Raw genomic sequence first — 26,532 nt, forward strand, 5'->3', positions numbered from 1 at the left:
TTGTATACGAGGATGCTATGTATGTATAGTGAACTTCTATTGTTTAGTTATGTTTTATTTCTGCAGCTCCATACTACTGGTTGTAGTGTTGTATGATTACAGGTACAGGTACAGCTTCGCTTCGTATACAGAGAAAATTTCTATATATACAGCAGGTCTGTTAGCGTGCCCGAAAAAACGAGGAATCCAGGGCGTGACAGTTCGTGAGTTGTGTATTTTGGATTAGTGGGTTGGACACTGACCTAGTGGACCCTCCGTAGATCCGGTTGGCGATTAGTTTGGAGACAGGCGCGATGTTGGTACAGGTGGGTGCTTCGAGCTGGTAGTCAGTGAGATTGTTTCACTTTTCTCTTCCTTGCTATTGCACGTGCATATCAGTATATTAGTCTCTACATGTCGGTTGCCTTTGGTTATCGTTCGTTTATCTATGTCTTGATAGTTGCATGGTGATTGTTGTTACTAGACATGTAGAGCAGGCTTGCATATATTGTATATCTGTGGACCTCGGGTCCAGGCAACACAACCACTCTTTTGTCGTGTGTTTTGATCTGGTTGATCATGGTTGTATGCCCTTATATCTGGCTTCAGCCAAGACACCGATTTTCTGTCGGCTTTTGTATTGAGCATATCAACATGATTTAGTCACAGCACTACGTGTATTCCTAAACACCAGGTCGGTTTGGCCACCGACCAGGGGTGTACTTATCCGGATGGGTCATCAGTGGATGCGTGAATCAGGTCAGTGTATGCACTGTGACAGGCAAAGCTTGGGGGTCTGTGGACCAATATGGCAGGCACCAGATTGGGTTTGATTGAATTATTTACCCTTTGAGGCATTTGTTCAGTTGAGTTTCTGATATAGTAATAGGTTTATTCCTTGCTCATTTACAGTTCTGTTATTACTACTGTTGTTCGCTTATGTATCATGTCATATTCATGTATACCTGTTGTTCTATCTCCCTTGTTTTCCAATTAATACGATTTTCCTTCATGGCTCTATCGTACCCACTGGGAAACTTTGTTGTAGTTTCTCACCCCCCCCCATTTTCCTAGGTGGCTCAGGCGAGAAGTTGGTTCTTGGTGCGACGGAAGGACATCCTAGATAGGCTGCGTTAGCGGTCGTTACCCTGATTATTTTTCTTTTCGCATTTAGTAGTTTAAATAATAAAATGATTCAGTTAGATAATCTTGGTTATTGCTTGAATAATCGTCAACTTGTTTGAGTGGCGTTTTCTATTATGCATGCAATCGGAGTTTTATGAATCTTGGTATTTTGATTTATGTATTCATGCATTGTGGTTTTCTATCCCTCGAGATAGTCGGTTTTAAAAAATAGAGTTTCCGAGTGGGAGACAGTTTTAAAAGGTTTTCTAATGGTTTTCATGGATGTACAAGTAGAGTTTAAAAACAAACCTTCCGAGTGGGGAGTACTTTTAAATAGTATGATTGTTGTAATGTGCATGGCATCACCCAGCGCCTATGGAGTATTTAGAAGCATACATCATTTTTAAGGATCGCTAGCTGTATAGAATTGCATCGCATCAATTGCTTGCGGATTAGTGAATGTAGGTTGTGAGTTGTGATACTATTGTTGTTATCTTTGGGTGCGCTATGCAAATACAAAGGAGACTCTATCCGTATGGGCAGAGAAATTTTGTATTTATGGCGGGTCTGTACACCACGTGGGCCAGGTTGAATTAAAAAAAAAGACACATTTTTCGCAACTCTGATTTCTAAAGTAGTATTCATTATAAAAAGGCTTTTAAAATAGACCCCAGGGCGTGGCACGCAGGCCAAAACAGCTGCATTGAAAAGGAAGAAGCACAAGGATGAAAAAATATAGTACAAGAAGAATCAATTCTTTGATAAAGACAAAAGTCTTTAATTAATTCTCAAAACTCTTAATTATCTCATAATAATATGATTACAACAACCAATGGCCATATTTATATAGAGGCGATATCCGAATCCTATTATAACGAAAATAACAAATTCTAGTATTTCTCTAAATCTAACCAGATTTGAAATAATTGAATAATCGGACTGAAAATAGAAAAATACAAAACTTTCCAAAGATAATCCTAAATGCAAAACCAAATTGAAACAACCGAACTGACCCAGACGTAGCTGAACAACCGAATGACTCCAAGCGGCCACAGGAAGAGTCGAGTGGACGAGCTGTAACATATCACTTCCCCGAGAGTCGTGCCGAGTTCCGTCGAAATGAGCGGAACGCGGAAAGGGATGAGTTACTATAGGCTAAAAGTGCATTGGAGCCTATATATGTGTTATAAAGGGACCCGAGAGAGTGAAACTGCAATTCTGGAGAAATCCTAGAGATTTTACTCTCGTGGACCGGTCCCTTGGATAAGAGACCGGTTCCCGAACGTTGGTCAGCTGAGCAGAGGGAAAAATCGGCTAAGTCCTGGAAATCGAGCTCTCGGGAACCGGTCCTTCGGCGCGAGACCGGTCCTCGGAGACCGGTTTCATCGGGAGGAGACCGGTCCTCTTTTGCGCAGGTTGCAGGGTAGCTCTCGGGAACCGGTTCCTGAAGGGGAGAGACCGGTCCCCAAGCTCGAAAATGCCCAGTAAGGGCTAGTTGCAAAAGTGAAAAGTTGAGGGGTTTAAATGCAAATATGGCATGTGAAGGGTTATTTGGGCTAGGGCATGAGTGAGAGCCATTTGTTCTCACTCTTACTCTCAAACCCTTCCCTCTCTCTCTCTAAAAACCTCTCCTCTCTCTCTCCCTCTCTCTCTAGGGCTTGGATTAAGAGGAGTTTTGGAGGAGAAAAGCTTGGGGAAGAAGCTCTCCAAGGTGAGAGGCAAGCTAGGCAAGGCTTTTGAAGGAAAGCTTGGGCTCCAAAGGTGAGTTCTTATGATCTTAAGTTAGGTTTTGAATTTTTGCTTCTAGTTGAAGCATTTAGAGATGTCTTTGGTGGTTTTCCTTCATGTTTTGTCAAGCTAGGGGGCTTGATTGGAGAAGATGACATCTTTGAGGGACCTTAAGTTGGGTTCAAATTTGGATTTGATCTCATTTTAATCTAATTGGTAGGTCTACGAACGCATCGGTGTGCTCGGTTCGGCGATACGACGAGCGTGCGTGAAGATATTAAGAAAACGAGCAGAAATAGTACAGATCGTCGTAGCTCGCGGCGAACAAGCCCAAAAATCGTGGAATCGGAACCGTGGCATCCTTGTGACACACAAAGGTGGGGGGTGCTATCCGGAGACACCGGATCTCTTTCTATGTCTATGTCCTTTCATTTGAGCATATTGATATTATAGCATTCTTGCATGTAGGGTAATGAACAGCATGTATTGGTTGTAACAATTATCTGCTCAAGATCATTGTAGTGATATAGAACCATGTGAAAAAGGAAAGTGAAAGACCCTATATGCATGTGAATGTAAGAAATGACCGTGACCATAGTAAACAAAGGCGACATGGACATTAGTGACTCGATTGACATCGATAAGAGAATAGTTAAACAAGGTTTAACCCAATTGACATATGTGTATTGTGGCATCAGGACCACCGTGGCATTGACAAGTGATAGCATGAGCATGAATAGGTATTAACCATTCATCGGCATTGAGACAGTGAGAATTGTGACAGGTTGGCCATACCTCCTCAAATTGAGGATGGGATCATACTCACAGGTATTGGTTCCGGCTTGTGTGAGGTCGCTCCTCCACAAGCGGTGTACTCCGGAGAAGAAAAGCACCACGGGTGGACGTGCCCGGCGAAGATCCTTCGGGTGGTTGTGCCTGTGCCTCCCCCGTTATATGGAAATGTGGACTGTGAGTTGGGGTAAACCAGGAGCACCCCAGGTTGATTGGATAAAGGCCAAAGGAAAGTGGAAAGAACATGCATGCATAATTATCATGTATTTGAATATGATTATCTATCTGTGACTTGTTTCTTGCAGGCATTGTATTAGAAGTGCATTAGTTGATTTGTTATTCTTCTTTATTGAAATACATATGCCTGAATTAGACCTAGTGGGTGAATCGGCGTGGTCTGCAGCCGAACCCACTGGGAACTTCTTCTAGTTCTCATTACCACTAACCTTGCAGATCCATACGCGAGCGGGGCGGCGGAGAATCGAGGCAAGGGAGTTGCGCCGTAGATAGCGGCCTCGGAGTTATATAGGCATACCCTACATACGGTGTATTCAACTTTTGTATGTTGAGATAGTAAGATGAAAATGATGTAAATTGCCTTTTGGTTAAAAGAAATCGTGATGTAAATGAATGTGAATGAATGTAATAGATTACTTGTGTTTGATTTAAATGAAATCAAATGACATGTGATGGATGTTTAGTTAGTTTCGATGCTTTCACTTGTTGTTGTGGTTGTTGTTTGCCCTCGTGCAAACCTTGTATATTCTGCAATTCTCTTTTGATTTGCTTGTAATATACTTGTTGTTGGAGCCTTGGGCGAACAGGGGAGGTACTGTCCGTTCGGCGTCTGTCATGTGCTTGAATCCGACCAAATTGGCGGAGCTCGGGGCGTGACACGAGCCGAGTGATATCCAACGATAGCATGAAGAGCCGATCGAAAGAGTCGAGTGCCATAAGAAAGAACGCTCCCTAACGAGATCAACCGAGGGCCAAGAGCCGAATAGATCCACTGAGTGTCGAGTTTCTGAACTCAACCGAGTTTTCGACTCAACTTAGTTGAGTCATGTTTTTCTATGAACTCTAACTTAGCCGCATCAACACCAAATCCAAAAATTTTACCAATTCTTTCTAACACAAATATATATAATTCTAATTCTAATACAAATATATATAATTCTAATTAAAAACTTTCAAATCATATCCCTAATTTTTAGAAATTTATTCATTATAGAAAAATCCTAGAAATCTAAAAAAAAAATCAGTGAAACAAAATTACCAAAAATAAAATTTCAAAAATTAATTAAAATAAAAAACTAATCCTAATTACTTTTTTCTAGCTGCATCATTCTCCCCGTGTTGGAAAGATCTGGCCTTCGAGATCTACTCGAACATCTTCGTGGCAAGGAACAAATTCGGGAAGTAATACGATCTGATGATGCAATCCAAGTCCTGCTATGAACTGATTTAATGAAACTATTGACCAACTCCTCTCACTTAAATTTTGAAATTTTTGGCACAAGGTCTCAGTGTAATTGAATGGAAAAAACTGCTTTTGTATCTTATTCTTCGTATGCTTTGAATTAATAATTTTTAATTTTCTCTTGCGGGTACGAATCTTCTTTAACTGTTTCAACAGTGTAGAAGTCAGACCTTTAAGTTTAAGGGCAACAAGTTTTGCATTCTTACCCTTGGGCATGGCATATCTTTGCGCTTGATCTTATCAATCGAGTTGATGAAATCCTTCGCTTGTAGACCTCTCAAGTATTCCGAAAGCTCCTGATACTTGAATTGACCCATCGATCTACACGACCAATACGGCTTGTATCATGCCCCCAGCACGGACACTTGTCTCCGGGAAGCAGGGCCATGGAAGGGGTTATCAAAGCCAAAAGATTCCGAATCAAGGTTGTCGTCTTCTTAGCCCTGAGTCCCGATCAACGCCAAACGAGTGGTCAAGGCCTTGATCTGCCTTCTCCATTCTTCGATCTTGATATCACGAAGATCTTGCTGACCTCGGGGTCCCACGCTTGCATGCTTGTTGTCATTCATGCTCCCAAGGATGCGCACACCAATGTTGCGACCTTGGATTGCAGCGTCCTGGTTCGCGTTCTGGTTCCTTCTCCGACCACCAGCCATGTCTCACGAAAGCACCGCTCCAAGGTTCAAGCTAGCTCTGATACCAACTGACGCAGGCCAAAATAGCTACGTTGAGAGGGAAGAAGACGGAAAGAGATGGTACATGAAAATCTAATTCTTCGATAAAGACGAAAGTCTTTAATTAATTCTAAGAACTCTTAATCATCTCATAATAATCTGATTACAACGACCACACGCCGCATTTATATAGAGGCGATATTCGAATCTTACTATAACAGAAATAATAAATTCTAGTATGCCTCTAAATCTAACAAGATTTGAAATAACTAAAAAACCAGACTAAACATAGAAAAATATAAAACTTTCCAAAAATAACCCGAAATGTCAAAATAGAATTGAAACAACCGAACGGACTTAGGCATAGCTGAACAACCCAGTGACTCCCGGCAGCCGTAGGAAGAGCCAAGGGGACGAGCCGAGTGGTAATCCTAATTAGTTTTTTCTTTTTGGCTGCGTTAAATAATTGTATTTGTAAATTTTATATGGATACGATGGAAAAAAAGATGCAGGAGAGTCCGCCGTATTAGACGAGAAAAGCATGCCATTCGGAGGAAGCAAAGGAGGGCTTGCTGACTCAGTTTCCTTCGCTGGATAATAGAGACGTATAAATAGATATAGATAGATAATTAAGATAAAAATTAGATAGTTGGGGACTTCTTCTTTTTTTTTTTTTTTTTTTTTTTTAAGCCAAGAACCAACTCTGGCGGGCTTCTTACCGCTAATTGTACCGGTGAGACCGTTACAGAAACAGATACAAGAAACGAGTGGGGGCGCTCGGGATAACACAATCCTGGGCCGTCTGCAAATCCACGCCTTCCACTCGCTCATCTCCCCCGCTCGCCACCGCTCTCATCTCCTCACTCTCCATGGCTGCTCTCGCCGCCACCGCCGTCGTCTTCTCTCCTCTCTCCCTCCGCTCCCCTCCCCGACTCCCGCTCCTCCTATCTCCCCTCTCTCGCGTCTCCGCTTCCGCTTCCTCTTCCTCTCCTCTCACCCGCCCCTCTCTCATCTCCCCCGTGTCCACGCGCTCATCTCTCCTGATCCGCTCTTCCCCTTGCTACATCGTCGCCGCGGCGGCGTCGGCCGGGGAGAAGACGCGGAAGAACGTCCTCATCATCAACACCGACAGCGGCGGCCACGCAGTCATCGGCTTCTACCTGGCGAAGCAGCTGCTCGCCGCGGGCCATGGGGTCACCGTGCTCACCGTCGGTGACGAGAGCTCCGATAAGATGAAGAAGCCCCCGTTCACTAGATTCTCTGTATTAAAGAAAACAATGTTTGATCTCTTTAAATTCCCCTCTATTCATTTTTAGCCAGGGTTTTGTGTAATGGTGCTGGCTGATTGGATTCTCCAGGAATTGCGGAGTGCCGGAGGGAAAACAGTTTGGGGGGATCCTGCGGATGTGGGGAAGATTGTGGGCGCGGAATCGTTTGATGTGGTGTTGGACAATAATGGCAAAGATTTGGATGCCGTGAAGTACGTAAGCCCATGGCCTTTCATCCTCTTATTAATAAAAAATTAGCTATCTAGAGCTGATGGTTTTGCTTCATACTTGATTTTGGCAACCCAAATGTTCTAATTAAGATGTGTCATACTTGATTTTGACTGTGTCTTTTCTCTCTTATTGGATTGCCTTAGGATTTCGTCGAGATCTTATGAGCTTGGGCATGTCACTGCTATCTTGTTCTTTATTGAGAACAGGAGGGATATATTTGTTTGTTTTGATGGCAGAGGTGCTTGTAGTGTTTCTATGATGTTTCTCTTTGTAACCTACTCTCTTCAATAAGTATGCATAAGGAATCACCCAATATTTTAATATCCAAAAAAAAAAAAAAAAAAAAAAAGTGTGCTTGCTACTAGGCATGATTTGACATTTGAGCCTTATTTGGGTTAAGTAATTTTTGTTTTCTACCAGAAGAAGCTGTTGACCATCCGTTGGATCGCACGTGAGTTGGATCCCAACACGTCTGGAGGATTGACTGAGCAATACATTTTTTCTATATTGAAAGAGAAATGCTATTTGTATACTGAAAAAAAAAAAAATACAAAGATCTTTTGAATTTTAGCTCTTTTATAAATCGGGCGCTTGAACTTTTAACCTTTATCAAATAATTTAATAATTTTTTTTAATTAAAGTTATTGATTATCGAATACATAATTATTTTTGTTGTATGTAATGTATCTAATTTTATAAAGCCTCAAAACATTGAAAAAAAATATTTGTTGTATTTGAACGTATAAAAAAATAATGAAAATTAAAGTTTGGTTCAACCATTTCTTCGATCATCTAACTTTTATTTTGAGAAAAAAATAGCACGTTACATGCTTCTTTCATATAAAACTTCAATCCCCTAACTTAATTATCAATACTAAAAGAGAAAAAATAATTTTTTTACATATATATTTTGAAGCCTTACAGAATTATATAAATGATATTCGATTAAGATTGTAGTGTAATTAGTAAGTTCACTTGAGGAGAGGAATCTATTGAAATATTTGATAAAGTTTAGCAAATGCAATCATTAAAATTAAAAGATCCGGTTCCTATTTGCAAAAGAGCGCAGTTTGAGGAGTCTCTTTACGTTACATTTTACTCCGTTGAAAAATAGATAAAAAATTTTACACCTCATCCATCTCAAGATTAATTTTATCATATTAGCAACATCATAACTCCAAAAGTGTTTTTCGAATTTTTAAATGAGTGGGGTATAAAATTTACACATATACGTTTAGTTTTATAGGCAGCAATTGTCACATTAAAATACTTACAATACGCTAAATATATAGTGTTAAAATAAAACTTTAATTTTTAGTCTCATAATTTTATTTATATTTTTAATTATTGTAAAAGTTTTAATTTGAAATTTTTTACTTAAACATTGTGATAGAGATAATTAAAGCTGAAGGGAAAAGTAGTTTAACATCCAATAGATTCTCAACGGATTAGAGGTATGTTTTTTTTTTCCTATTAGAGAGAGAGAGAGAGGGGGAGGGGGTAGTTTGCTACTTGCATAAAAAATATAAATTAATTAGACTTTAAATTTCAAATTTTGAATATCAACTATCAACTTTTTTTATTAGAGACAATCGGACATTAGTAGTATGTATTAGTGAATGCCGATGTTCAGCAGGTAGTTCTTCTTTGCTTTTTTGTTTTCTCAAAAATTACTTTCAAATTTTATTTCAATTAACAGAAATGGTACTCTCCATATGGCCTAACTCAAAATCGAGTATCAGGTGACTATCCCGATTCAAGAGTCAAGGTGAGGATAAATTTTATAATAAAACTGCAAATGTTTAAAGCGTAAAAAAAAAAAAAAATTTATTGGTTATACGAATGATGAACTATTTTGGTGCTTATGTATAATTTTAAAGCTCAAACAAAAAAGACAAATAGTCACATGCGCGGCTAACACCTGGTAAACCCGGGATGCGGATGTACAGAACAGCAACCCGACCCGAAACCGAATGTCGGATTTTGAGTTTTTATGTATAACGGATAAAACACCCGCACCCGTTAATTATGCGGATTATCCGATTTAGATCTTAGCCGTTATAAAATGACGCATAACCCTTGGGCACGGGAACTATGTACTGCATACATAGAAGGGTAGTTTTGTCACTTGATATGTGGGAGAGTTAAAGACGCAAAAATCCCGATCGAGGGATCGAGCCCTAACCCCGCAGCGTCCTCGCCTCACTTCATCTTGCTCCTCGCCCCTCCAAGAACTCCTCGCCGGCGACCTCCGCCGCTCCAAGAACTCGCCGGAGGCTACCGGAGCTGGAGGACGCCGCTGCCTCCCTACGCCGTGGGATTTGGATGCTCACAGGTCGGCGATTTCTGGTTTCCTTAACCCTAATCGGAGCTACACTGCGCTATTGGACCTCATTTACCCTGATCCTAGATCAAGAAGAGAAGAGAAAGGAAGGAGAAGAAGACGGAGAGGGAGAAGGTGAGACCCGTACCCTAAGCTTGCCCTATCTCTCGTACGCGAGAACGCACGAACGCGACGGGTGGAGGGATTCGCTGTTCCAAATCAACTAGTTTCTTAATCGTATGAATCGTCCTCATGAACTTTTACTTAACCATCTTCTTCCCGATCACTTTGTATATTTTCTATTTTGTGGGTGATTAGATGGTTGTATGATTTTGATTCATAATGTATTGCCCCATCCTTACACTACGAAGCAATGTGCAGTGTATCTGGAGTGGGAGTCATCCTTCGCGGCGTTTTCAAGAATCAGCTGTTACAACGGTTCATATGTTTCAGGTACATTTTGGTCATACTTTTTTTACTCGACGTTCTTCTTTTCTTCGTGCCATCTAGAAAAGTTGCACCCTTTCCTTCACGGAACGTTTGCAGGAATTTATTACGAACTATTGTTCTTTATTCACCACATATTTTATTTGTTTTAGATGAATTAAAGGGCACTTCTTTTTCCATCTATTGCATATCTCGTCTATTTAGATACTACCACTTTTCTTTCTTGTACCTTTATTTTTTAATGTTTCTAAATGTATGTTTCTCTCTGTTGTGTTAAGTGGTCATGCATACTTAAATTCTAGAGTTGTAATAACGTACAAGCTTCTTGGTTCAAATTCCTGCTTAAATTCTTGCTTCGTGCACACATCCAGTTCTTAAATTCTTTGTTTTGACTCCGCAAAACTATGCGATTGCCTAATTTTGCACCATGTAAAGGTCAACTCGGGGTGTTTATATGCACACTTGAATATAGTCATTGCATTCCATTTGCTGTGTATAAGTGCATTAGAATTAGGACAGAGTTTGAACATTTTATTGGATTATTCTAGTAATACCTCAGCATGGAGTTCGTAATAAGTAATTCTAGAGCTGTTTTTGTTAGGCTCATATGTAGGTCCCTACTTTAATAAAATCTATAGTATGCTCTGCATCAGTTTTTTTTGGGGGGGTAGTTTATCAGGATCTTTCATCATTATACATGCCAAATCTGAGAGTGGTAGAGGTGAGATAAGTGCGTTATTAGTTACGACAAAGTTAATCTGAGTGCCGAAGCATGGCTTATGCTACATTTTCCAAGATCATGCAAGACATGACCATTGAACTTGATTTTTATATTCCATAAAGGTTTACTAAAGTTATCATTTCAATTATCTTGGACCAGGTAGTTTATTAGAGGATCAAGTTGAATACGGCATAACTTTAAGAATGCTGCTTAAGGCTGAGAAAGCTTTTGTTCTGCATTTTTGTTTTTATTGAATATCCTTTAGTTTAAAAAGAAATCATATGTGACTACGACCAAATATTGTACTATGCTTTATTGGCCGGAAAATTGGCAGCCATGAGACAGCACATTAGAAAACTCAAGGCATCTATGGCCTGGGTTATGATTTTTGTGGTGGCAGGACGCTCCATGGGTGAAAGCTATTAGCCAGCGAGCTGATGACTGCAATGCAAAGCACATTGTAGCCGAAAAGCCCGACCAAATAGGTCCTTAGTATTGTTGAGAAAAGTAACTTGAGATAAAGATATCTATTGACAATATCAACTGGACAGTGTAATGTGCCAGTGAGAGACTGTTTATTCAAGTTTCAATATTTAAGAAAGGAGAGGATGATGATCGCATCCATACGTAACTTGTGAAGTGCGTGCTGACGGTAATATTAATTGGAGGACGTGTGCTTTTAAGGAATTAGGCTGTTTTTGCCGATCTACGTTATTTCTAATTTTCTGCTCCTCTGCTGAATTAAGGAAAAAATGCTTCAGGAATCTGTGAAATGATAAATGAGCTTAATGCTTACCCATGTCAAGCTTGAATTACTTGCTATTGAAGTGTATCATCAGATTTTCTCTAAAGCATTCTTCAAACTTGCTTTGTGTGCTGGATGACTCGTAAACTGCTTTTGCCCCAACTGTTTAAGAAACTTTGAGAATTTAAACTAGGTCAATAATAATGCTGGCGATATGCTATCCTTTTCCTCCTATTTCTATTTCTGAAGTTGAATTTTCTTGTAGAGATTAAAGAACTTGTTAATGTAATGTTTCTTTATGGTTTTGTCCAGAGCCTAAACATATGATCCTGCTCACCTGAGGTGATTATGCAGTTTATGGAAAACATCAAAGGTATCTTGTTTGCCTGTCATGTGCTATTTAATACTGGACAAATGGATATCTACTTATTTCTGAGCTAGTAAGCACTTTATTTTGTTCAGCACACTTGCTGCACTTCTACTGCTGCAAGTACATTGGATCATGACATAAGTGCCTGTAAAAAGGCACAGTTATGGCCTCGAAGGGTCCCAGGTTGAAGACAGATCAAGAGACACGGCCGAGACGTCAGAAGGTTTCTTCTCTCATTAGACTTATTCACATTCTATTATCTATAATTTCATGGTGGAGCATTTTTTGTAGAATTTCAATCTGTTGATTGTTTTTTCTGGGGATTTTCTCTCCTTAACTGGAATATGCATGACATTAAAAACCATGTTTACCTGTTCCATTGTGTTTGTGCTGAGCAGTTTCATTGTTCCATTTTGTCATTCTTATCCACTGACCGTTGGTTTTTTTTAAAAAATAACATTGTTACATGTACCTGGAATATATAACTCATTGTTCTATTATTCTTTAACTATTGGGAGTATATAACTCATTGTTCTTTCATTCTTTAAAATATTGAGAATGAGGACACGACGGACTCTTGATTTTATGTTTCGTAGACATTGATGCCGGTGAGAGTTACTATGGATGTTCCTGTATGTACTTGTGCACATTTAGCTGTAATCATGTATAAGTACATAGCTTAGCCTTTTAACTTGTAGACCTTTTCTATTATGACTCAGAGGTTGTTAATCATGTACTCTATTTAATTATTTAAGGATACGTATGGCAATGCTTTTGTGTGAAAATACCCTGTTTTGTGGGCGCATCTTGCAAGTTGTTAGTCTACACTATTAGTTGAAGCTTTTGTTGTCTTGGCAGTTTTCACACTAACACTTTCTTTTTTTAATTTATTTCAAAGGAGCCTCCCCGACCCAAGGCTCATTGGGATCATGTTCTGGAAGAGATGCTTTGGTTGTCAAAAGTAAGTTCCTGAAAACTCTGTTCATATTTGCTACCTGAAATTGCTTATCTGTTGATATAAATTAATTGTGAAGGTCTTATCATTGTTATTCTGCCATATTTATATTTCTGGCTTTTAGGACTTTGAGGCGGAGAGAAGATGGAAATTGGCTCAAGCCAAAAGGGTTGCTATACGAGCCAGTAAGAGTGTTTTGGATCAAGCTACCAGGGGAGAGAAAAAGCAAAAGGTTTGACTATCTTTAAACTTTCATCTTTTATTCATACTTAATCTGATCCTTTCCGTATTGAGTTCTAGGAAGAGGAGCAACGACTGAGAAAAGTTGCCTCAAATATTTCAAAGGACGTGAAAAAGTTCTGGATCAAAATAGAGAAGTTGGTTAGTTCATTTCTTTGTTCAACTTAAAAAATTAAGCTAATTATATCAGTCCTGATTGACGCCACGCTTTTTAAGTATAACCCTTCAAGTAATTCTTCAATGTAGGTTCTCTATAAGTACCAATTGGAGCTCGAGGAAAAGAAGAAAAAGGCTCTTGATAAACAACTTGATTTTCTTTTAGGCCAGACAGAAAGGTAACTTTCCTTTAATTTGGCTAATGTTAAAGCTGGTTCTTCTTATTCTGTCCTCATTCTTAAATTTGACTCTTTTTTTTGTTTTTTAAACCTGAACCACAGATTTGTCTAATAATTTCTTTTCTAATCCTGTGTTAGATATTCAACAATGTTGGCTGAAAATCTAGTTGATATGCCCTATTCTTCCAAACCGGGGATTGTAAATTCTATGGCAAATCAACCAATTGATTCAAATAAGAAGGGTGATAATCAGAGTCCTACAAGAAGTGCAGGCAATGATGGTAGTCTTTTGTGTTCATTTTCTAAGTCCGAGTTTCTTCATAATTTACTTGAAATTCTTTGTGGCTCTTATACAGTTGCTGAACTAAATAATATGGAGACTGATGATGATTATAAGACCCATTCAGAAGATGAGACGGTAAGCTATCTCATTAGATTTTCTCAGCTTTCCTTTTCTCAGATGGTAAAAGCATTATGTTAGCATCACTAAGAGAATATGGAGATCTATTATACACCATTACTTCTGCTCTTTCCTCTTTTTTAATGAATTGGTGTTAATACTCTTGCTGGACAAGTCTTATCCAGTTATTATTCCTCCTGATGTCGTTACTTTTACTAAATTACTCATGTTGCTTTTCCCAGTTTTGCGACAGTTCACTTCTTGTTTTCTGTTTAGTATTGGCGTATTGACTTTGTAATAGTACAATACAGTATGTTGGACTTTGGAATATTTGAAGAGTTATTAATAAGTCAGATTAAATGCTAAAATAATTGATAGCTATCTAAATGGCTGATGTGTTATCAAATTGTCAATTCATATTGAAAAAGGTTTGCTGTTCCTAAAAACTGAAAATGGAGGTAAATTTTGACTAGCTTTGGTAGTAGAATATAATGAAGCTGAAATATGTTTTGGTGCTATTGCAGGAAGATGATGAACGCACTATTGAGGAGGATGAGGCTCAAATTACAGATTCTGAAAGAAGAGAAGAACTTAAAGCTTTGCAGGCAGAAGCAGATCTTCCACTTGAGGAGCTTCTTAAGAGCTATAATGGAAAGACAGGTGAATCCCAAGGTCTTTCAGTGGACATTTTTGTTTTGTATCAAATTCATATGCACGTCATCATTCTTTCTGTTCCTTTTGGTTTCATTTTTTCCATATTGCTTGGGGACTGTTCCAGTTGAAACTTCTGGGTTTAGATGACTAAATTTCACTTGTTAACTTCTAGATTCTTGGTCTCACCCAACTAGATCCAAGCACTGCATTCTGCTTTATCAAGTCATATCTGGCCGAACTGATTTCTTGATTGGCCACTTTGAGTCCAATTGAACTAAAACTATGCTAGAAACATAGGTTTAAGAGTAAGAGGATTAGTAACGTTAATCTTCAGATTTTGGAAGTCCTAATTGTATAAGTACGCTCTCTATAAATATATGTGCCCACTATTCTCTAATCTAGTAACGGGTCTACATACTAGCCATATTTTATTTTATTTTATTTTTTGCGATTTGTGTTGATTGGTTAGCTTGTGTTATCTATGATACAAGGGTTGTCCATTGAGGGCAAATTGGTCGGGTTAATTGTTGGCTTAAATAACTTCCATATTACTTCCGTTAGCTGGATTGGGCTGTAGAAGGATGATTGGATCTAAGGAAAGTATAGTAAGTATAAAAAGAGAAAAATGAACATAAAAAAATTAAATGAGAGAAGGGCCTGGGCTGCCCTGATCAGTTAAGTCAGAATTTCTGATGGAAACCATTTTTAACCTCGCCTGACCTGACCAACAGCTGGTCAAATGATAATGACCAAGCTTATCCGACCTGCATATCCAACTTGGATCAAGCCTTTGAGATTGGATCTGACTGATTCAATGGGCTGTGTGGATGTTGCCAAACTGCCACCACCACCACTAATCCTATTATGCACCATTCGGTTCATTTAAAATTGCAATTTGGGCCTGCTTTTGTGATCTTGGTTTGATTGGGTCAAAATCAATGTGCCCATCTCATGATTTGTTATCTGCTTCACCTCACACTAAGTTGTGATCAATTTAAACATTCTCAGTTAGCAGGGAAGGCAGTCCAGAAGGTGGTAAAGAGTTGGCTAAGCCAATTTTAAAGGAGGATCAGATTAAGGGTGAGATATAGTAAGTTGAATGATCGCAGTTATTTTGATGCCATATCTTATTGCAGAAGTGATTAATTCTGATTCTTATAGTGGCTTTGCAGATTCTTCAAAACAAGCAAATGGTTATAGTCATGCTGTTGAGCATTTTATGAATGATAGTCATCTTGATGTGAATTCCTCTGATTTGGGGGTTGAGAATAGGCATTCGGCCTTTAATTCCACTCAGCTTAAATATGTAAGTATTCCATCGTATCCTTCTCAGGGGATGTGAATAGATGTTGACTGAATTTACTTTAATTATTGTGTCAGAGAGACAGTAATGGTAATATATCCTGCCATGATGACCAGATGACAGCTGTGAAATCAGAACTTACATCTCATTCCAATTCTCTCAATTGGTCTGATATGGAATGTTCTCCCCCTGGTTCTGCTGATGGATTAGTAAGAATCTTCCCCCAAACATGATACTTGCTAGCAGCTTACATTCATTTTTGCTCCTCCCTATGTATATCGCCTTGATGGACATATTGTTCTTTTTTCTGTTGGTTCTGCTTTCATACTATGTTCTTGCTCATATATTTAAATGAGTCCTGTCAGTTACTCAACGGTGTGCACATATGGTGATTTTATTTTTTCATTATCATCTAGATACTCCTTTTGAAACTTATGTCCTTTATTATATACATATTCATAATTGAGACAAAGGACATGGCGGCCATTTTATTTGGGTGAGAAGTTACTCAAGCTAATACTGAATGGAGAACGAGGAACTACTAAGCCAACAGAACTTAACTGCTATATAAGGCTTTATTGTTGTTTCTGCTCTATATTCGTATTTGTAGCAAAGAAGACAGACTCTTCAATGATTATGCTACTCAGTTCTCTGCATAGAATTTTCGTTGCATAAAAATATGAGTAATCTAGTTCTTCTATATTGGTTTCAGGATTATCATGATTAGCGGCAAATTTAAACATGTTATAGTACTTGAGCCGGTTCAACAACAGATGCCCCTTATCTTTACTGCTTTACTTGCTGCAGTATGAGACAATGAGTTAATTATAAGAACTATAATTTGCTTCCTTAGAACTTATTTGCTATTTCAATGCTTATTATGTTAGAAGAGCTATGATCTTATTCTACATTTCTGTTCTTAGTCACATGTTGACTTTTTCATTGCTTGATATGTCAGTCTTGCTGACTTGTCTACTTGTTGAGTCTTTCTTGTGTTGGCTAGTTTAGCAATGAAGTGTATCAAGTTTGGCGATGAAGTGTATCAAGTTTGGCCATGTCTTTAACTTTTTGTTATATTGAGTATAACTTCTTTTTTCATGGATATAAGTAATAATATCATATAATGTGTTCTTCGACAGTCCTTTCGAAAACGCTTGTGCTTGTTTTTCAGCTGTTGTGATGCTATTGTTTTGCATATGTAATCCTTCACTTTTGTTACGGAAGTTCCATTTGTAGTTCAACTTGTGTTGCACTGTAATGTAATTTTCCTGCTACTTTGATGATGTGCCAGTAAATGACCTACCTTCCATTTTTCAGGATGATAAAGATTTTATTGTTGGTGATGAAGAAGGAGAGGTATTGTTGATATATGAGCTTATTATAGTATTGAGCTTCATGCCACTTAAGTTGGGAATTGACTTTTGATTGTAAGCTAGAAACAATATCTTTCACTAAACAATCTCAACGTAAACTGAGTGCCTATTTGGCCCAGCTTTTGTTGCTTTGGCTTGCAGCAATTATCACCTCCAGCAGAGCATTTGGCAAACAGAATATTCTGGTTTCTGCTGCAGCGGCAATAAAAAATGAGATTCGGAGGCCCAAAAGCAGAAGTTCCAATTTGGTGCTTCTACTTTTGGTGTAGAGAGAATCTCTTGAATGAATCTTTATATAATTCTTCTTCTAAAGTAATACTTGAATAACATTTCATCCAACAGCACCGTGTCCTGGAGTTGGCCCAAACGGGCTCTTACTAAGTCTATCACTTTGTCAATTCACATTTGTATATGTAGATGATGAATAGGAAATTTTGGAAATACTTGACATGCCTAGGTATTAAGGTATAGTAAGTTCATGTCCAATAGTATTGACTTTAGAATTGGGTCGTAATATACATTTTCGAGTGGGAACAAATATTTGTAAGATAGAGGCAAACGATCACTTTAGAATAAGATTATAATCTATGCACTGAAAGGATTTATTCTGTTATGTAAGCCAAGCCAACAAAGGTTCTGTTGAGCATGATCTATGTGCTGAAATCATTCCAAGATATGAACATATATAGCTTTGAGATTCTATTTGCGTGCCTGAAAATAGCATAAATGAGCAAGAAATAACCAGTAAACAATGCTAAAGATGTTTCTGCTCTAAAATCCATATTGATCATGTGGGTTACACGACTAAAAAGGGGTATAGCTAGAAACTGTTAATTTGAGTTGCAAGCTGGTTAAGCTCTTAGTTCCAGCCATGTACATATTGATTGGACATGTTTGACTTCCGCCGCTCAGTTCTATTTACTTTGTTGTTACTTTTTCATGCCTTTGTTCTCTACCAAAGGACAGTTTATTATTCTTATATTTTATATTTGGTCTATATGATCTTCCATTGTTGTCTTAATTTGATGGTATCTAATAGGATGACGAGGCAACACTATCGGAAGCAGAAGAGTTGGCAAAAAAAGATAATGCTAATCCTGTGGATGAGGTATAGTTGCCAATATTTATGGATACTAATTCTTTTCAAGAGCCAATTTATGCCATCTTTGTTTTTACTGATTGGTACTTCAGATGATAGGGTGTTTGTTAACCTATATAAGAAATGAATATTCTCTACAATACGCATGTTTTTTTCCTTTGCAAGATGCAGACAAAATAAACAACCAATTGCCCCTAATTAACTATTCGTGCAGATATGCATCTTGTTCATTATGTGCACACGTGGCATTAGAGAGTGGTCTACTGTATGCAGACATATACATAACATAGTATGTTAAATTTGCTTTTGAGGACATTAGAGAGAGCTTGTGACATAATTTATATTGTAACTATTGTTCGTCAATATGGTGATCCAGGTTCATGTGGCAACATTTGCGCTTCTTTTAGTTTCATTCAGCTTATTATGGTTAAGACAGTCTTATCATATGTGCAGTCTTATAGATTGTCCTACATATTTTGATATTGATAAAAATCTGAAATTTCCTTTTATTTATTGGGTGTATGTATCTATATTATGACTTCTTGTGGTCTACTCTTTTTCTTTAACCGACAGATCATGTTGCTTCAAAAGGAGAGCGAAATGCCTATAGAAGAGCTCCTTGCGAGGTACAGCAAGGTATGAACCAACTTTTGCCTAAGTACATAGTTAACTGATTGCAGTGACATAATCAATAACATATGTATATATATATATATTTTTTCATATTTAGGATGGCTATTTGGATGATGGCATAACAGAATCTGAATGTGCTTCTGTAAGTTCTGATGAAGATCAGGAAATTCAACATGGGAATGCAAACCTTATGATGGACAGTAGTGCTTCTGAAAAGGACAACTCTACCTGGCCCAGTGAAGAACTACATGCTTTTAAAGAGGAAGAGGAAGTAGATCATGATAAGATAACGGAGGGAAGAGAGAGTGAAGATATAATCGCTGATGCTGCTGCGGCTGCCAGATCAGCACAACCAACTGGCAACACCTTCTCAACTACGAAAGTCCGCACAAAATTTCCCTTCCTTCTTAAACACCCTCTTCGTGAATACCAACATATTGGGCTGGATTGGCTGGTCACAATGTACGAGAAAAGGCTTAATGGGATTTTAGCTGATGAGATGGGGTTAGGAAAGACGATCATGACGATTGCTCTCCTTGCCCACCTCGCTTGTGAGAAAGGCATATGGGGGCCCCACCTCATAGTTGTCCCAACAAGTGTCATGCTTAACTGGGAAACTGAATTCCTTAAATGGTGCCCTGCTTTCAAAATTTTGACATACTTCGGGAGTGCAAAGGAACGGAAGCATAAACGCCAGGGTTGGTTAAAGCCCAACTCATTCCATGTGTGCATCACGACTTACAGGCTTGTTATACAGGATTCAAAAGTATTTAAGCGGAAAAAGTGGAAATATCTTATTCTAGATGAGGCTCATCTAATAAAGAATTGGAAATCGCAAAGGTGGCAGACTCTTTTGAACTTCAATTCAAAGCGTCGGATTCTGTTGACTGGAACACCGCTGCAGAATGATCTGATGGAACTTTGGTCTCTGATGCATTTCCTCATGCCTCATATATTCCAGTCCCATCAGGAATTCAAGGACTGGTTTAGTAAACCGATTTCAGGGATGGTGGAGGGCCAAGAGAAGGTGAACAAGGAAGTGGTTGATCGGTTGCATAATGTTCTTCGTCCTTTTATATTGCGGCGTTTGAAAAGGGACGTTGAAAAACAGCTTCCAAAGAAGCACGAGCATGTTATTTATTGCAGACTGTCTAGACGGCAGCGGAATCTGTACGAAGATTTTATTGCCAGCTCAGAAACACAAGCAACACTGGCCAGCACAAACTATTTTGGGATGATAAGCATTATCATGCAACTTCGCAAGGTATGTAACCATCCAGATCTATTTGAAGGCCGTCCAATTATAAGCTCATTTGACATGGCTGGTATAGATATGCAGTTGAGCTCCTCTGTTTGTACTATCCTTTCCACTGGCCTATTTTCCAAGGTTGATCTAAGAGTCTTGAATCTTGTGTTTACCCAACATGATTTCAACATGGCTTCATGGGAGGCTAATGAGGTTGCTGCAATTGCTGCTTCACCTAGTAGTGTTGCTACAGATGAAGACACATTCTATCCTGGTAACTATGATCAGAAGAGAAGATTTCATGGGACCAATATTTTTGAAGAGATTCAAAGAGCTCTTTGGGAGGAAAGAGTGAAAGAGTACAAAGAAAGGGCCGCTTCAATTGCATGGTGGAATAGGTTACGCTGCCAAAAGAAACCTATGTATGGAACCAATTTCAGAGAGCTTGTCACTGTACAGCATCCTGCATATGATATTCATGAGAAGAAAAACAAGCCTTCGTGCTATTTGGAATATCCATCGACACTGGCAGAGATAGTTCTGTCACCGGTAGAACGCTTCCAAAAGATGCTCGATCTTGTTGAATCTTTTATGTTCGCAATACCAGCTTCGCGGGCCCCTGTGCCCGTTTGCTGGTGCAGCAAAGGAAAGCCCGCAGTTTTCTTCGAACCATCATATAGAGAAAAATGTAATGAAGTGTTTTCCCCCCTTCTATCCCCCATCAGACCTGCCATAGTCCGCCGGCAAGTGTACTTCCCCGATCGTCGTCTGATACAGTTTGATTGCGGGAAGTTGCAGGAGCTTGCTATCTTACTAAGACGTTTGAAAACAGAAGGCCACAGGGCCTTGATATTTACTCAGATGACAAAAATGCTTGATGTTTTGGAGGCATTCATTAATTTATATGGTTATACTTATATGCGTTTAGATGGGTCCACTCAACCGGAAGAGAGGCAGACTCTAATGCAGCGTTTCAACACTAACCCAAAGATCTTTCTTTTTATCCTATCAACTCGTAGCGGCGGCGTGGGAATTAACCTGGTTGGGGCAGACACTGTTATTTTTTATGATAGTGACTGGAACCCTGCGATGGATCAACAAGCTCAAGATAGGTGCCACAGAATAGGTCAGACTCGAGAAGTGCACATCTATAGACTCATCAGTGAGAGTACTATTGAAGAAAATATTCTTAAGAAAGCAAATCAGAAACGCGCTCTTGATGATTTGGTCATACAAAGTGGCAGTTATAACACAGAGTTCTTCAAGAAACTTGATCCAATCGAACTCTTTTCTGGGAATGGATCACTTCGTTTGGAAAAGCTGCAATTGTCTAATGCTGATGTGGAAGCTGCTATAAAGCATGCAGAAGACGAGGTTGATTATATGGCTCTCAAAAAAGTAGAGCAGGAAGAGGCTGTGGACAACCAAGAGTTTACTGAGGAGGCCATTGGACGGTTAGATGATGATGAGCTTGTCAATGAGGATGATACGAAGCTTGATGATAAATTTAATGAGGAAAGGAAGGGGGATGTTTCTAAACCTGGATGTAATGTAAATGAAGAAAAAGCACTTGCTTTGGCTGAAGGAGATGAGGAAATCGACATGCTTGCCGATGTTAAGCAGATGGCTGCAGCAGCAGCTGCTGCTGGGCATGCTAGTTCATGTTTTGAGAACCAGCTTCGACCGATTGATAGATATGCCATGCGGTTTTTGGACCTTTGGGATCCGATTATTGATAAATCCGCCATGGAATATCAGGTGAATGTTGAAGAGGAGGAATGGGAGCTTGATCGTATTGAGAAATTTAAGGAGGATCTAGAAGCTGAGATTGATGAAGACCAGGAACCCTTAGTGTATGAGAGTAAGTATTCTTTTTCCTAGTATGAATTTTACCTTGAAATATTTTCTTTCTGATTTTTTTTGTCCGCAATTAGTGTGGTCATTTTCTCATCTTTCACTAATTGCTTAAACCATTCCTGCTTGTTAATGTCCATTTATCTCTTTATAGAGCGCTAAATTCGCACTTCAGTATAGCAATGTCAAAGAAAGATTTACATTGTCAGGCTGTACTTCTATTTTATCATAATGAAAGACTAAGAAATGTGATTTTTTTATTTAGGATGGGATTCTGATTTTGCAACTACAGCGTACCGCCAACATGTTGAAGCTTTAGCTCAGCGTCAGGTATGCACTTGCATTTCTCCTTTTTCCCTTCTTTCCTACTTGCAGTGGTCTGAAGTGGTGTTGCATTTGCAGTTGATGGAAGAACTAGAATATGAAGCTCAGGAAGCAAAAGCCGCAGAGGATGAAGGCGGTGATGATATGAGGTAAGGAAGTTTTGTAAAGTTTTGCTTCCAAATATTGGGTTCAAACCATTTATATACCATATCGAATATCTATGTTAGTTCCCTTCAACATAGTGAATCAGGTGAGAGAATTTATGTTCATCTCATGATCTTTCTATTGCAATTTCTTCTTTTGAATGCTGGTTTTGATTCTAAATTCACTAGTAAACTGCTGTTCCTAATTTTGTGGTTCTTTTTCTCCCCTCTAGAGTACATCCTTAAAATTATCTAACAAGTCTAATAGCTGTGACAGGGTTGGGACAACTGTGGAATGCAAACCCAAGTTAAAAAAGAAGCAGAAAAAGAAGAAATTCAAGTCTCTTAAGAAAGGATCTTTAGCATCTGATTCGAAAATTGTGCATCAAGAAGCGATATCAGATTCTGAGCTTGCTAATGATAAGGCTCTCTCACCAGAAGTTATTTATGCTGAATCACCTACTCCGTCTCCTAGAAAGAAGCGTAAGAAGCCTACATTTACATCTGATGAAGAGAACAACCCAAACAAAAGCTCAAAAAAACTCAAGAAAGTATCTAAGACCACTTCTGTAGCAGATTGTGGGTCGTCCGTTAAGCAACTGGTGGCAGCCAAGGAATCAAAGTTGGGAGATGGGGCTAATGATCTTGATCCGAAACCAGTTGCTAAAATCAAGACGGGGGGCAGAATATCCATTACATATTTACCTGTAAAACGAATTATGGTGGTCAAGCCAGAAAAGTTAAGGAAGAAGGGGAATACTTGGTTCAAAGATAGCTCTCCAGATTCTTGGTCAACACAGGAGGATGCCATACTGTGTGCAGTTGTGCACGAGTATGGTACACATTGGAGCCTTGTGAGTGACATACTTTATGGCGTGCCAGGTGGTGGGTCCTACAGAGGTCGATTTCGTCATCCTGTCCATTGCTGTGAGAGATTTCGAGAGCTGTTCTTTAAGCATGTCATCTCATCAGTGGACAGCACGGAAAAGGTTTCTGCATCTGGAAAGGCTCTATTAAAAGTAACCGAGGTAATTAGCATTCTATGTTCTATACTGTTGAATAACAATAATTATAGGAATGGTTTGCTATGATATCTGTTAACTGTAATTTATAGTAAAATAGCCTTTCTATACACGATAGTGAAATCCTATTACATTGCTGAAGTTTTCTTTATTTAACCATTTACACTGCCTTTAGTTCTCAGTTTTTAAGGCTTGAATTGCATTTATGATGCAAATTATTACGTTAGAATCTTGACTTTCTTTTTTGTGTATTAGTTTTTTGTTTCATGGCTAGCCCATATCTTTCATAAATTTGCCTCGCCAAGATGTTGATCTCAATATCTGGAGGGTTGCCATTTGATTTGCAGTTTGTTGAAGTATATTTCTGTGGAAGTGTTGCATGGTACTCGCGCTGATAAAATGATCATAATTTCTGGTAGTGATTTGAGCACAAGTAGAACCAGTTTATTAATGGGCAATAATTACTCTCTGTATACCATGAAATTGTATGAGTGCAAATTAAATTGCTAAAAGCATTATGAAACACCCTGCTCTTGTTATTCACTTATTGACTTGGTTACTTGTGCAACCCTTTTTGTACAAAACATTTCAGGCGTTATAGATTACGATGTTAGAGAAAATATAGTGAGTTAACTAATTAGTTTGGCAGGATCAAGTACGGATTTTGCTGAATGTGACTAGTGAGCTGCCCGACAATGAATTGCTTCTCCAGAAACATTTCTTCGCCATACTTTCTTCTGTATGGAGAGCAAAGTGGCCCCTCGAACTTCACCAGTCCATACCGTGCTTGCGAAGTGATTTATATTCTTGTAGGCTTCTCTCGGACCCTAATAAGTCCACAAGACTTACAGAAAACGTGACACCAATGAATACTAGACCAAATAGTAGACTAGTAATGATGGCCCTTTCTGATGTTAGTATGCAACGTCAGGAGGAACCTGTAGTTCTTTCAAGCAAGCTGGAGGCTCACATCAACCAGCTGGAATTAACTCTGGAGTTCCCTATGGAAAATTCTGATAATGACTTTGCCTTCCCACCATCTGTCAGCATTTCAGTTAGCGGGCAAGAACAACTTCAACAGGCTGAAGAACCTGTTGGACAATGTTTGTTAGCAGCATCTTCATGTAGAATTGCTGAGAATAGATTCAGGTATGCTTTCATATATAAGTTCCGCTATTGCTTCCTTTGTCTTTGTTTTTGGTTCATTGTGTTTGTATATCATGCTTTTATATTATATGAGAGATGGGGTAAAACTATATCATCCATATATTCTTGACGCTTGAACAAGTGCATCTTTATTGGTCCTTTGTTCATTGTCGTGGAAAATGTGGGAGAATCGGGATTAGAAGTCAACCTAGCGTTGTTCAACCTTTTTATTTTCCACTTTGGGGTTGCTGATGACGCTCTGATTTTCTATCTCATTTGGATGTTAATTTGCCTTTGTGTGATGTTCCCTAATCAGGGTCACTCAGTTTACCTTACGTGGGCCTGAACCCCAATGAAATGGTCTCAACACATTTTTTAGCTAATCTACCTCATCGTACTTTATGATCTCTGTTCCATCATCTTTGCAGAATGGCATCAGAAGCTTGCTTTGAAGGTGAGGGATCTCTTTGGGCGTTATCATCAGCTTTCCCCACTTGTGACGTATCTAGATATAGAGCTGGCTCAAAGTCCCTCTCTTTGGGCAAGCACAAGTTGGCATTTGATTCCTCTAGACCTCCAAAATCCAAAGTACAAAAGACCATTGAATCACATGAAGAAGGTTTGTTTTCAGTCAGCAAATGCCTCCTTCCTTCACCCCAACAAATTTCCACCAGTACGACAGGGTACTGCATAAACGATGAACCTCTGTTACCTTCAATGAACTCACTTCTTGAAGAGATGGGAAGTTTAGATTTAGTTCAGCACGAGTATGATCCTAGTTTCCTTGCTGGCCTCGAGGAGCTGGAATTAGTTTCAGAGTTCACAGACATAGGATGAGATTTCTTGAATTTGGTTTTTCCAGGTGATAAAGCCACCAGTATAGAGAGGAAAAATCCGCGTTTTGCTTTCATGCCGAGCGGCAAAGGATGGAGCTGTTTATTGGCCGTGTGCGTGTTTGTGCACTTTGGTCACGCTAAGTAGTGACGGGCATATCAAGCGGATGAAACAGGAGGGGTGGTTATGTGATTAGGCCGGAGAAGGGCGGGGTAGGCTTAGGTATGGCTGGGAGAATTGGGTGTTTACAGATTCATGTATAGTGGTGGTAGATTAGTTTCTGATGGATGTAATATAACTTCCCTCCGTGTACTCAGGGAAAACGTTGTAATTCTAACCACAGGAAAATCCTTGTTTTTTCCCGGGATTTTTGTCGGGGGTGATTGCCGACGGAAAAGATAAGGTAAGAGTTTTTTAAATTATTGATAAGAAAAATTTCCTTCACTTTTTTGACTGATGGGAATGATGGGAGGGTATTTTTGAACTCAGCCATGCTGAGGAATAGTCAACAGCTGAGTATGCTCAAAATATACGCTATGGCAACTTTTGCATGTCTCAGTTATTTCTATCGCAATTGTATGCTCAACAGCAGTAAATTATATATGGATCTAGATCCCGTGTCATTGCTGCTGAAAATATGCATTCTTTCTGTTCAGTATTTTGTTTTTATTTCTTTTTTTTGTTGTTGATTACGGTGTGTTTACTGGTGCTTTTTATGGTTGAAAAGGAGAAACTTTATTCAATTAGCAATCTTTGGCTGAACAAAAGGGATATATACAGATGTGTATTGGTGCTTGATGCGCCAAAGGCATCGCAAGTTGACAGATACTGCTGTCGGCTGTTATACAGAAAGTAAATTATTTTGAGATTTTTTTTTTTTTTTTTTTTGAGAAAAAGGTAGCACGCTACCTGCTTCATTTATTTTGAGAAATTTTATTGTGCGCCTTTTTAATGCTTATCTAGTTTCATGAATAGCCGTCAATCACATCTTACCTAGTTAATATGTATTTTGTTGAGTTGTATGACCAGTTCAGTTTATTGAAAGCGGCAATTTTAGTTTCCTTTCTGTGCCTGAGTGGGCGATGGGA

At 38.9% G+C, this 26,532-nt stretch overlaps 2 protein-coding genes across 10 annotated transcripts in view; both read left to right on the forward strand.

Annotated features, from left to right (window-relative positions):
- Positions 6,514 to 26,532, forward strand: part of LOC109719355 (chloroplast stem-loop binding protein of 41 kDa a, chloroplastic) — a 55,709-nt gene continuing 35,690 nt past the window's right edge. The window contains exons 1-2 of the mRNA XM_020245977.1: positions 6,514 to 7,040; positions 7,137 to 7,258. Of these exons, the coding sequence (XP_020101566.1) occupies positions 6,648 to 7,040; positions 7,137 to 7,258 (515 nt within the window). The 5' untranslated portion in view covers positions 6,514 to 6,647. The remainder of the gene's footprint in view (positions 7,041 to 7,136; positions 7,259 to 26,532) is intronic.
- Positions 9,437 to 25,901, forward strand: LOC109719353 (protein PHOTOPERIOD-INDEPENDENT EARLY FLOWERING 1-like). Of its 9 annotated transcripts, none has more exons than XM_020245972.1 (24): positions 9,437 to 9,837; positions 9,982 to 10,053; positions 11,826 to 11,886; positions 11,976 to 12,106; positions 12,782 to 12,844; positions 12,963 to 13,070; positions 13,139 to 13,219; positions 13,325 to 13,413; positions 13,552 to 13,694; positions 13,770 to 13,831; positions 14,338 to 14,473; positions 15,476 to 15,557; positions 15,629 to 15,773; positions 15,848 to 15,979; positions 17,088 to 17,126; positions 18,183 to 18,251; positions 18,816 to 18,878; positions 18,973 to 21,982; positions 22,241 to 22,305; positions 22,378 to 22,448; positions 22,711 to 22,944; positions 22,996 to 23,470; positions 24,114 to 24,613; positions 25,039 to 25,901. In XM_020245972.1, exons 4-24 carry the CDS (start codon positions 12,047 to 12,049, stop codon positions 25,445 to 25,447), a joined length of 6,036 nt encoding a protein of 2,011 aa, XP_020101561.1. In that variant the 5' UTR covers positions 9,437 to 9,837; positions 9,982 to 10,053; positions 11,826 to 11,886; positions 11,976 to 12,046; the 3' UTR covers positions 25,448 to 25,901. The 9 variants fall into 9 exon arrangements, with proteins under 9 accessions (XP_020101561.1, XP_020101555.1, XP_020101556.1 ...); XM_020245966.1 differs by having other exon boundaries at positions 9,437 to 9,612; positions 9,688 to 9,837; positions 22,711 to 23,470; XM_020245967.1 differs by having other exon boundaries at positions 22,720 to 23,470.

Source organism: Ananas comosus, linkage group 13 (genome assembly GCF_001540865.1).
Source record: "Ananas comosus cultivar F153 linkage group 13, ASM154086v1, whole genome shotgun sequence".
In the NCBI taxonomy this organism is placed as follows: Eukaryota; Viridiplantae; Streptophyta; class Magnoliopsida; order Poales; family Bromeliaceae; genus Ananas; species Ananas comosus.

Coding starts and splice junctions, on each gene's coding strand:
- LOC109719353 (XM_020245965.1), top strand. CDS start 12,047: ATGGCCTCGAAGGGTCCCAGGTTGAAGACAGATCAAGAGACACGGCCG. Junction 12,845..12,962: donor AGATGCTTTGGTTGTCAAAA/GTAAGTTCCTGA, acceptor TCTGGCTTTTAG/GACTTTGAGGCGGAGAGAAG. Junction 13,832..14,337: donor CCCATTCAGAAGATGAGACG/GTAAGCTATCTC, acceptor GTGCTATTGCAG/GAAGATGATGAACGCACTAT.